At 41.5% G+C, this 12,756-nt stretch overlaps 1 protein-coding gene across 3 annotated transcripts in view; it reads right to left on the bottom strand.

The window, feature by feature from the left end:
* Positions 1–12,756, bottom strand: part of ESRRG (estrogen related receptor gamma) — a gene marked incomplete at both ends in the record, with an annotated part of 217,715 nt that overhangs the window by 167,425 nt on the left and 37,534 nt on the right. For 2 of the 3 annotated variants that reach the window (XM_082613848.1, XM_082613849.1), the window contains one exon: positions 6,940–7,355. In XM_082613848.1, coding sequence (XP_082469974.1) covers positions 6,940–7,355 — 416 coding nt within the window. Of the gene's footprint in view, positions 1–6,939; positions 7,356–12,756 lie in introns of those variants that run through there. The other variant, XM_082613850.1, reaches the window with a different exon arrangement.

Here is a 12,756-nt window from a genome sequence, read left to right as displayed (position 1 = left end):
TTGGCATCATATGCAAGGAAAAGTGGAAAAGTCAATTAAACATAACAAAAGCAAGCTCAGAGTTAAAGCAAATGAGGTTTAGACAATATTTCTTTTGAAAATATCACCTCAATATTTAATTTAATACTGCATCCAAACTGATAATCACTGAGATTCATTAAGTCAATTTAGACAATTCCATATTATTTTGGATTTTAATTTTAGAACTTAATCGTTTTAAAGATGCTACGTACAAACCGGGAGAGTTATTTTCTCTAAATACTATTTAAGTTAAACAGATAATACCTTATTATTTTCCTTGCTAAGCTTCATATGATGTAAAGACACTCAATTTGTACGTTATTTCCGCCAGTGCTGCAAATATTCTATTCTGAGACTAAAATAGCACATGACGGCAAAGAAAATGCTACATCCAGGAAAGGTCCTCTAGGACTAAGCTGTCTACTTCAGGAAGGAGTCAACAATTCAGGGTGGAAAACAGGAGACCCACAGACTGTGCCCATTCACCTTTAGCATATCCCTTCCTCCTCTTAATGCCCTAGGTTTATGGTGAGATTTAGGCTCTTATCAGTGTCACCTTTAGACTCAGACTAGGAGGGCCCCCCACCTGAAAGCCCTGGGCTTTAGAAAGTATCATGGTGCAAGCCCTTCCACAGGCTAAGGAGACAAGCCCCCCTTGTACTGCATGATCCCCAGTACCCGGGACTCCCGAATTCCCAGGATAAACCCCTAAAAACCCCGTTCCAGGACCTACGTGGCCCTCTCCCCTGGGTCGCTCCTCTGGAAGATGGCCTGGGCTGGACCGCAGTGCCAGAGTGCACATTACGAGGCCTGTGCGTGGTCAAGGTGCAGCTGTTAGGAAGGAGTGGATGGGTCTTGGACATGGGGGCAGGGGAGTCCACACTATGTACCAGACATGATGGAAGGCAGAGGGGAAGGAAGAGAAATGGGCTGGGCTGCAAGCTAAAAGCTGGCTCTCTTTCTACTGCCTCTTTCTGACACAAAACTCCTAGGAGTCTAAGAATTAAAAATGCCAAGCTAGCCTCCCAGGCCGTTGTGAAGGCACATTTGTCAAATAAGAGAACAGAACATATTTGACTTAGCAGTTTGTTATCTTAATTTACGAACGCTTACATATTTACATACACAATATGTGGCTGTACACTGTGTCAGGTCCCATGAACACCGGCAGTGGACTTGGTTCTCATGATGGTCACTCCTAGATTTCATGCTGCAAAGACATTCTGCTTTTTTATTTCCTGAATCCCACATTCAAAGCTTAATTAGGATATTTTACTCAAGTGATAAGATTCAGGTTCCCTTTCTAATTTACCTAATTTCTCATCCACAGTCACAGAAAAAAAAATTAATTGATCACCATAAAACTACATAAAACCAGGGGAATTCCCTGGTGGGCCAGTGGTTAGGACTTGGTGCTTTCACTGCAGAGGGCCTGGGTTCAATCCCTGGCCAGGGAATTAAGATCCCACCAGCCGAGCAGCACAGTCAAAAAACAAAACAAAATAAACTATATAAAACCAATCAAATTTCCAATCGGCCCACCTAAATGCCTTCTAATATAAAAGGGCACTGTTGTGAAAAATGGCTACAGGGAGAGAAAGTTTATTATCAGAGCAAAAGCGGGGTAGCTGTGAGCTGAGAAGCTCACAGGTCCTTCTACTTTAGCATCAAAGACATCTATTTGTCCTAGAGTATTTGAACCACCCAATGCTTGAATAGCCCAGTCATACTGCCAATATCAACCAGAGTCAATCAATTATTGAGCCCTTACTATGGGCCAGATGCTTTGATAGTCTCTTCATTTAATCCTTACCACCTGCGGAAGGGAGGCACAGAGAAGTTATGGCCTCTCAGCAGGTAAGTGGCTAAGACTTGGACCTGGTTTTATATGAATCCAAAACCCATGCTAGAATGAATATCTTAAAAAAAAAATCCCCTATTTTAAAAATATATAATATCCTCTTTTTAAAAGAGGGGGGGAATGCCATATTTCTAGCACAAGAATGAATGGTTGAAATGGTTATATTAATAAATATATACAATTTATTTTCCATATTCTTATATAGACATAGAAACTTCAGGGGGTTAGTGTTTTGTGAATTAAATAATGAAACATATATTGACTTTGGGGGGATATAAAGATATTTTCCTTCTCTTACCTCCTTAACAAGAATCCAGGGAAGGGCTTCCCTGGTGGAGCAGTGGTTGAGAGTCCGCCTGCCGATGCAGGGGACACGGGTTCGTGCCCCGGTCCGGGAAGATCCCACATGCCGTGGAATGGCTAGGCCTGTGAGCCGTGGCCGCTGAGCCTGCGTGTCCGGAGCCTGTGCTCCACAACGGGAGAGGCCACAACAGTGAGAGGCCCGCATACCGCAAAAAAAAAAAAAAAAAAGAATCCAGGGAAAACTCTTAATGAGAAGGTACCAAAAAGAAAACCCCCACAGAAGTTCCCACTCATTTATGAATTAAGGCCAAACTAGAATTAGAAAAAAAAATCAGAATAATGATATCACACACAAAAATTAATAAGCCTAGAAAACGACAATGAAATCATTGCTGCCATTGTAACCCTGTGGGATGATAGAACAGTCAAAATCCTCTAAGAAGTTTTTGGTCAGAAAAAAAAAGAAAAGAAAGAAAAAAGCAAACTATTAAAACCTTCCAAAATTTTGCCTATTACCTAAGTGTTGACCTAATTCAATAGTTTTCCAATGACAACTTAGAAACAGTCAATAAATAAAATATGCCTTTCTGGTTGACTTTCACTGAAATTTATGATTAATTGCCTTTCGCAACTGGAATATCACATTCAGCTTTGAAAAGAACAATTCTCATTACTTTTCTCAAGAGGTGCTCTCGATATATGTTCTTTTGGCTCTAAATTTAAGAAGTATTTTGTCCAACTATTAAAATGTATTACATATTGGATAACCAATCTTAAATTATTATAACAAGAAATAAAAATTCTAAAGAGGAAATATTCCCATGACTATGGCTTTGAATATATATGTCCCTTAGCCAAGTCAATGAGAGCAGAACCAGGAAGCCACACTTACCCTCTTGGCCATAGGGGCCATGAGATGGTGGAAAGACTTGTTCTTAAGGGCAGTTGCATAATCCTTTCTCATTCTGCAGGAGAGCTTTAAGGGAGGGAAGGGAAAGACTACCATAGGTCAAGGAGAGTTTGGCTGCAATGCTGCCTCAAGGCATGAGAATGGATTCTATGGTCCCTTCCACATCAGACTAAGCATCTGTGATGATGCAACAGATTCAGCCACTTTCAACATCTTCCGAGTTGAATCGCTATCACTAGTTGGCCAGAGGAAGGAGAGGCTGTTCCAATCTCCCTTACAATTACCACCCTAATTATTACATTACACTTTCACAATTTAATCCCTTTATTTGCCTCACTGCCTTTTTGGGGCTAAGTGAGCACCGCGGTGCAATGCCCTCTGATGTAGCTAGCAGGGTAGCAGGGCAGCAGGAGTACCACCCAGCTGCCAGCTACAAGCACAGCCAGGTGGGCAAGCCCAGAGTGCTACTCTGGACAGTGACATGTCTGTCTGCTGCTCAAAACCCTTGAAAGTTGCTGTCTCCAATATGGAGTAGAACTGAGCACTATACATCAATGCCAAGAATCACCCTGTGGTTCACCCTGTGAAGCTTTTGGTAGCATTTCAGCATCCTAAGGAAGAATCAGCAATAGAAGCCCAATTGTTCTATTCCAGGGATCGCTCGGTAAGTAACTATTGCACAGCTATTAAGAGCTAAGCGATAGGATTTCTTTCTTTTTTTTTTTTTAAACAACTGTCAGGAAATGTTTTCACATAGTTGTCCTATCTTTGGAAAACATACTGAGGACCACATTGCTTCAATCCCCACCTCCCAAAACAAAAAACTTTGGTATTCCCTCAAAGCAGGAGACATTTATAGGAGGAATTCACTGCAATCCACAAACCTTTGGGAACCAAGCTTTCGTAAAGTGTTGCTAAGCTGAAACTCAGGCCAGCACAGTGCCAGGCCCACAGTAGGTTTTTTTTTTTTTTTTTTTTTTTTTTTGCGGTATGCGGGCCTCTCACTGTTGTGGCCTCTCCCGTTGCGGAGCACAGGCTCCGGATGCGCAGGCCCAGCGGCCATGGCTCACGGGCCCAGCCGCTCCGCGGCATATGGGATCCTCCCAGACCGGGGCACGAACCCGTATCCCCTGCATCGGCAGGCGGACTCTCAACCACTGCGCCACCAGGGAGGCCCCCACAGTAGGTTTTTAGTCAATATTTGTTGAGTAAATGGGAGTGATTTTCATATTGAGACCATTTTGCTTATACCAGTGTACACAGTATTTGTTAATTTATCCCCAAACACTCCCTTATCTTTGTGTAGTTAGACTCCGAGCTGTGTAAACTGAGTTAACAAAATCAAATTACTAACAGTTTAAGTTTGAGATGCTCTGTAGCATCCATATTCTAGTACTGTTGGACAATGGCTGGTAAGAACCCAAAGATTTGAAGTGTGTTTTCATTCTCAAGTTTTGCAATCTAGTAAGTAGGCTGAAGAGATACTTTCAAATGCCCCGAAGTGATAGGAAGCTTCCCATACAGATCATCATTGTTTTTATTTCCTCACTTTACATGTGATTTTGTATTTCACTTTATCCAGAAGCATTCCTTGAGGGAGGTATTAACGCCTTCAGTTTATAAATGAGAAGAAAGAAAATAAAGATCCAGTGGATGAAGGATTTTTGTAAGAAAATGCTAATAAAATATGGCTATTATGATCCATTAAATATGAAGATGCAGCTATTAAAATATTTAGGTAATTCATACATACTCCACACTAACTTGGCTTGTGTTCTTCTGTTAAAACTATGAAAGGCCGTGAAAAGATTAGGCTGATAGATCCACTCTATTATGTAAGAGTTATGATATCTTGAACAACTGTGCACTTTAACTCTTTAACTGTGTATTCATCAGCCATACATCAAGGAAGTGATTATGTAATAGATAGCACAAAAGCAATGGGAGATGGTACCACCTGTTCCACTAAGGACAATCACTATGATCTTCAGTGCTACTGGGTGAAAAGACTTGCCCGCCCACATGCTCTTAAAAGGAAAGGGTAGAAGATTATTCCCTGTGCTCATAAAGGGGTTCAGAATCACCTTTTGTTAAAACATTTAGAAGGATTAGAGTTTAACAAACATCATCTCCTTTGCACTTTAAAAACCAGTAAGCATGTCACCCAATTATTAAACTGATTTCAGTTATGTCCAACAAGGGACCAGTAGATGACAAAGAAGAGTTGTCAGCGGTAAATCAGCAGCAACACGGTAATAGAGCTGTGGTTCTCAAACTCGGGTGAGCATCAGAGTTACCCGGAGGGCTTTGCAAAGCACAAATTGCTGGGCCCTCCCCCAGGGATTCTGACGGAGGTAATCTGGGATGAAGGATGGGAATCTGCATTTCTAACAAATTCCCTGGTGATGCTGATAGCTGCCACACTTTCAGAAGCACTGTCACAGAACACAGCACAGTAGAGTGCAGTGGTTCTTAACCTCGGCTTTAGATGAAGCATTAACTAGGAAGCTTTCATAAATCCCCGCTTGCCCTGGCTGCACCCAAGGCCAATTAATTCTGAATTTGGGGGTACGAGCCTAGGCATCAGTAATTTTTTTATGTCTCCAGGTGACTCCAGTGAGCCTGCAAGGTTGAGAACCACTGACATGAGGGAAAACGCACTTGTATCTATAACTGGTTAAGAAGATACATTTTGGGTCTTTTTGTTTTGGCCATGCTACGTGGTTTGTGGAATCTCAGTTCCCCAACTAGAGAGTGAACCTGGTCCCTCAGCAGTGAAAGCGTGGAGTCCTAACCACTGGACCGCCAGGACATTCCCAGAAGATACACTTTGTAAACCACGGAGCAGACCAGAATAGAATCACGGGTGTGCTGGGGATCCTCAATAAACAATGATCCTTTCCTTCCTCTATTTTCTTCAAAAGTGTATCACAAAGGATCTAAACAAGTGAAAAATAATTTTCGGGAAGATATAGATCTATAGCTTTGAAAAGGAGCTGAGTTTTGTGTTTGTGGATTCCTAGTTTAAAGGGTCACATACAAATTTTAGTCATGTTTTCCTACATTTTTCGGTGGGAAATAATATTGTTATTTATAAATCCGGAGATCTGTAAAGGTTTGGGTATGTCTTACATACGTTGGAGGCATATTTTATATTTTGGTACAGTTTGGAAGCTTTTTCATACAAATTTATCAAAAAGGTGGGGAAAGTACATCCAACCACAGGAAAAGAAGGAAGAGCGTAGAAAATTAAATTTGTTTAGAGAAGTGATTCTCAAAAGTGTAGTTCCTGAACCAGCAACATCAGCATCATCTGAAAATTTGTTAGAAATAAAAATTTTCAGACCCCCTACCCGAGACAGATGTAATGAATCAGAAGCCCTGGGAGTGGGTGATCTGCATTTTCACCAGCTCTCCAGGCAAGTTTGATGCACACTCTCGATTGAAAACCACCGGTCTAAAACATTTATCATTTTAGCTATACGAAGAACAGAAGAGGTAAAAAAGCACTATTTATCCAGTGCGCATCGGTTCAGTTGCTATCCAGACCCCCACTACTCTAATCACAGCTGTGCTCTTTTAAACTCCACCCATAGCTTATTATCATTCCATCTTTAGAGCTTGACAGTAAATGTGGAATTGATAGGGAGCATACGGGGGTGGGGGGTGGAGTCTATTCTACAAATCCTCCACTCTCAATTTTAACCTATTTCTAGTTTGTACTCAAGATAGAATGAAGAATGTACAACTTGACTCACAAGGACCAGAACCATGAAAACCAACCAACCAACCATCACATGAGGCTGGAGGAGGGTGGATAACACCAGGTGCAACCCCCACTCACCTTGAATCGTCCTCTTGAAGAATGCCTTGCAGGCTTCACAGGATGCTACCCCATAGTGGTACCCAGACGCGATGTCACCGCACACTAAACACAGTCTCTTGGGCATCGAGTTGAGCATGTATTCGCACTTGGTCTGGGGATCTTCAACAATGGTGCTGGAGCAGTCATCGTACAGTTTCCGGACAGGCCCACTACCTCCTAGGATAGGAGCAGAAGGGTAGAGAGGTGGCGAGTCAAGTCCGTTCTGATGGCCATTCATGGTTGAACTGTAGCTCCCGCTGGCGTCTGAAGAGCCACCTGGGCTGTGGTGGTTGACGCTGTCCGTCAGGGAGGCTGGGCTGGAGGGTTCCGTCTTGATGAAGGACGAACAGCTGGAATCAATGTGTCGATCTTTGTTTGACATTCTGCAGAGAAGCCTGAGGTTTAGGGAGGTGCAAACAGAGAGAGAAACAGGAGAGAGTGTCAAACACAGATACCAAAAGAGGTAGAAACAAAGAGAAGGTGAAAAAATAAAGTGCAAAAAAAGATTGAGAGGAGAAAAAAAAAGAGAGAAGAATTCATACGTTAAAGACATCGCTCTTTGAAAGTGCTGTCTAAGAACTAGAGACTACACATCATTCTCTAGTCAATATCTCTTGTTCTACAACAAGGTAATCAGCATAAGGGCGTGACAGGGTTACATCAAAGTGCCCAGACAGGCCATAAACAAAGGCTCTAACTGATCCAGTTCCTTTCATTTTACCTTTCTCTTGGAGACCCACTGTCAATATCTAAATCAACTCTCTAGATTCTAAATTTATCCACGGAAGAGGAGTAACTTGCAAAGTCCGTATCACTTCTAAAATTACCCGTATCCTCACTCTACTTTTCTCTTCCGTTTTCTGACGTTGCAGTCATTTTGTTATGAGCAGAACTAAACTTTTATTGTCAAGACGGAACAGACGATTCCTCAGCTCTGTAATTACTGTTTGTCAGCACGCTTCCATAAGCATAACTGTGTCTTTTATTGATCTAAGACACATAGGGAATATATCCTCAATCACGTTGCCTCTTTAATTAAACTGCTCTATTTCCTAGACATTTAGCGATACAGAAAGACATCAAGGATAAAATGCTAGCCAATATTTAAGGATTATTTCCTAGAGCCCACAAAACAGTGAAATGATCACTAGCATTGATTAATAAATATGTACATGTGTTTACATGTGTCCGTGTCTGCATGTGCGATTTGCCACTGTTGAAGAGAGGAATCACTAAAAGCCATTTGAGCCTTCAGTATACCTGCAAATCCATAAACCTGATACTTCATATTCAGCAAAGTAAGGATGTATCAAATTTTGCCCTGAAAAAATGAGATTTGCGATGGTCTCTTTTTCTCCCCTTCCTTTGGGCTTTTAACATCATACCTCCTAAAAGGAAATACGATGAAGCATCTAATCTAACAAACTCTCTCTCTTATCTAGAAGAAACAGAATGCCCCTCTCACTTTGTCAGACCCGTAAGTGATTAAATTTCTGAAGAGGTAATTAGATGAAAAGATATAATTGGTCCTATTTTCTTTCCGGTTCGCCATAGTGCAAAACCCCTTTTAGCAAAGTCTCTAGGAGCCTTCTGAGAGCCCACTATAGAAACAAGAGGTGACAGTTGAGAAACAAACTTAGATAATTGCTTCCCAGTGCAAAGTTGATTTATGGGAATCCCACAGGGTAAAGGTCATTCACTCAAATTTGGGGGAGTAGTCACAGGATAACGGAAGGGATGCAATTATCTCTTTCACTATAAATCTAATGATATTTTATCACTGCACAAATTTCATGCTCTCCTCCGGGTGCCCCCTTCCCCCACTGTTCTGTTACTTTCAAACGAAGAAAAATATGGTTATTTCCTATCAGCGAATGTTCACTGAACGGTTCCGAGAAGGTGGTCTCAAAAGCAAAGCATCCGGAGCAAGAATTTGCCTCCTACCTAGCAGATTTCCCATTGGAAGTTTTGTGCTGCTTTCTAAAGTAAAGCAAACGCAGGATGTGAAGAAAGCAAACAGGAAGGAGAAATCCACAAAAATATCTTCTTGCTTTCGCCCACCCACTTGTGTTGTCCTTTCGTCAAGAGCTAGTGAAAGAAAAAAATATCCCCCTCCAGCCTGAACCAGGCATCCGCTCCCTCCCGCATCTGCTGCCTTGTCCCCGTCACTGTTAATGAGCTCTGTAATTAATAGATCGCTCTCCTTGTCTCCCAGCTTGCACCCTGGGCTAAGCACTTTTCCTCAAGTCAACGTTTGAAAGAAAGCGGGTCGGCACTGACTTACAGCAGCCCTGCAAATTCCTTTTAATTTAAAGCACTTACTCTACCACTTCACTTATTACCTTATAATTACTGGACTGCTCGCACATACATTATGATCTTAGACTACAGTTAGAAGTTATTAGGGTACTAAAACACGGTTGCTCCCCTTTCCTCTCTCTGGCACTGAATTTCTCACAGCCGTGACAATTAACTCTTTCGCCATCTGCCTGCGAGGCACCATTTCTTAATCATTTTTTCTTTTTCCCAAGGAGAGTTGCTTTGAGCTGCTTGATCACAAAACAGACCACGCTTTCCCTGGGCCCTCTTTTCTCTCTCTCTCTTTTCTTGGATTGTCTCTGTTCAATTTTATCCCAATTTTCTTTCCCTCGGGCTTCTTCTCATGGACTTCTAAAATGTGCAGAACTCTTGACTGAGAAACAAGGCCAGGAATCACCCTCCTATTTATGGAAGGGTTATTTGCAAAGTCACCAAATGTTTATGTGTCAAATGCATGTTGTTAAGGTCTTTGAAAAACTGGGTGTCTCCAGCCAGCTGTCTCCTCGAAAATCTCAGCCCCTAACTCTGCAATAATCTGGATGGAAGCAAGAAAATTCAGAAAGTTCAAGCGGTCAGGGAAGCCTTTGGACAGTAGCAATTTCTTCTCCTACACAAGTCTGGCCATTGTAGCTGTAAAGGAAAGTGAACATGCTGGATCGGTGCTGTAGGTTTTACATGTTTATTCTCAGACATGAACTACTTCCTTAATGAATACCTTTTTGCCTGGTGGAAATAATAATAGAGTTGCCATTTATCAAGTGCTTACTACGTGTCAGGCATTGACCTGAGTACTTTACAAATATTACCTCATTTAATCCCCAAGACAACCTTGTGAGGGAGGTATTACTCTTTAGGAAACAGAGCCTCAGACATCAAACAGTTTCCTGAAAGTCATACAGTTTGGAAGTGGAAGAGTCGGGATTTCAACTCAGGGCTGACTCCAAAGTCCAGTGCGGAAATGTCCTGAAGCCAACAGAGAGTTTTTCAAGGTGTTCACTGATTTTTGTTTTGTTTTGTTTTGTATTTTTTGTTTTTTCTCTTTTTTTTTTGCGGTACTCAGGCCTCTCACTGCTGTGGCCTCTCCCGTTGTGGAGCACAGGCTGCGGATGCGCAGGCTCAGCGGCCATGGCTCACGGGCCCAGCCGCTCCGCGGCATGTGGGATCTTCCCGGACCGGGGCATGAACCCGTGTCCCCTGCATCGGCAGGCGGACTCTCAACCACTGCGCCACCAGGGAAGCCCAAGGTGTTCACTGATGTTTTTTAAATAGCCAAGCAAAGAGGGGTAGCGCTGGCACACACAGAGGCTCTATGACATTCACACTCACCCATGAGTGAAAAAGTGGCTGAAGAAGCCACCATGCTGGCTACAAGGCTACGCCACTGAGTCACCCTCCCCAGGGTCTGGAGAGACACGGAAACAGAATCTGAAAGAACACAGTTGTCTCCTAATTACTACTTAGCCCATTACACTGAACATTTCCTAGATACCATTACATTATACCCTAAAACTACAGTGGGTCTTAATTTTCTCCCTCTCTGTCTCTGAAATTCTACAGCTCTATTATTCAAGCCTGAGATATTCACAACTATCTATAAATTCAATTGTCAGCTGGTGGGTTTTATTCTAGACTTCACTTCAATCTAAAATTAGAGGCACTAAAATTCACATTAACTCTAAGAGGAATGTAGTGAATAAGACTTTATTTCAAAAGAACACCTTTTTGTCAGAAAGAGCCATTTTCAAGATGATGGCTTTATCTGGAGCCAAAGAGAATAAGCCCAATTCCACATTGTGCTGTTAATGCAGAAATTTTAGGTCACATCGGATTAATAAAAATCCTAATTTAGTTAAGAATTATGAATAGAAATAACATGTGTTGGAAAAATGTGGGAAATATTTATTTTAAAGGCTACGTAGAGTTGCTTTTATTTTATTATTTTAAGAGAAATGATGGGAGACACAAGGGAAAAAGAGAAGCAACTTTCTAAAAATCTTCTCTGAGTGAACACCCTGAGAATAAACTGGAGGGAGAAATAACCATGTCAAAAATAACATTTATTTTCCTTATAAGAAACTAAATTTGAGGGATATAACAGCCTTCCAGAGGCCAGAGACATTGCAGTGCTTTAGAGTATTTTCAATACAGTTTGAGGTACAGTCTTCTGTATTCTATATATACTCTATATATGTTCTATTATATATATTATACATATATACATATATACACCTTTATATATAAATTCTGATGACCCTGCTTCAACATAGGAACTTCTTGCCCAGCCTTGCCTAAGGGTTAGCAAGAGTAAAATTTATCTTTGGTGTTAGATACTAATGATCAGGCAAATAAAGCTTCTTGGTTGCTGGACTATTTAAAAATGTAATTTTTGACAGTTGATTAACTGTATATACAGGTGTTCATGTATAGGGAGAAAGTGACAGACAAAAAGAATAAGAATCAATTAAAGTTGCTGCTGGAGGGGAAAACAAGATAATCTGTAAGTTAATATTCCATTTATATTATAATTATCAAGCTTGTTTTCAGAGAGGCTACCTAGATCCAGGTAAATGTGTGACTGTGAGTGAATTGCTGTGAATTTCTGGGCAATGTGTAGGTGTCCAGAGTGGTCTACATTTCCCAGAAGGGACTTAAGCCTATGTTCCATAGGCTTATATATGATTAAATATCATTAATCCTTTCACCAAACTATTGGGTTGCCCCAAAAGTTCGTTCGGTTAGTGAATACGTCGTTCAACAGTTCTTCGTGAAAGTTAAAAATATGTCTTTTAGGGCTTCCCTGGTGGCGCAGTGGTTGAGAGTCCGCCTGCCGATGCAGGGGACGCGGGTTCGTGCCTCGGTCCGGGAAGAGCCCACATGCCGTGGAGCGGCTGGGCCCGTGAGCCATGGCTGCTGAGCCTGCGCGTCCGGAGCCTGTGCTCCACAGCGGGAGAGGCCACAACAGTGAGAGGCCCGTGTACCGCAAAAAAATAAATAAATAAATAAAATGTCTTTTAGTTTTACCTAAACCCGAACAAACGTTTTGGCCCAACCCAATAAAAGCTCGGAATAAGCAGCTGCATTTCATCTTTTGAATTTTATACCAAACTTGAGTTCATTTGCTACTTTATTTCCCTCCTAAAAAAAGTGGTGCATTAAAGCAACACATGTGCACAGGTCTACTTTGGCCTTCCTGATTTTAACACCAAGGCAAGATTTTTTGAAATTCTATTATACCTATTTCAGTGACAGACACCTAAATAGGCTAAATAAATGACAACTCAACAACTCACTAGTTTATTTTCTTCCTTGTCATCCTTAAGGGCAAGAAAAGGTACCCATCATCATTATAAATTCCAAACACTTTATCAATTTATATCTCAAATTTTTACATAACAACAATGGAGCCAGCAAACCTGCGAGTTTACAAATATGAGAAGAGAGAGAGAGAGAGAAATAAGAAGACAGAATCCTTAGTTC

The sequence above is a fragment of the Mesoplodon mirus genome, assembly GCF_964341445.2.
Source record: "Mesoplodon mirus genome assembly, chromosome: 3".
Lineage (NCBI taxonomy): Eukaryota > Metazoa > Chordata > Mammalia > Artiodactyla > Ziphiidae > Mesoplodon > Mesoplodon mirus.
The sequence above is the reverse complement of the archived record's forward strand: the minus strand, read 5'-3'. Positions and strand labels throughout refer to the sequence as shown.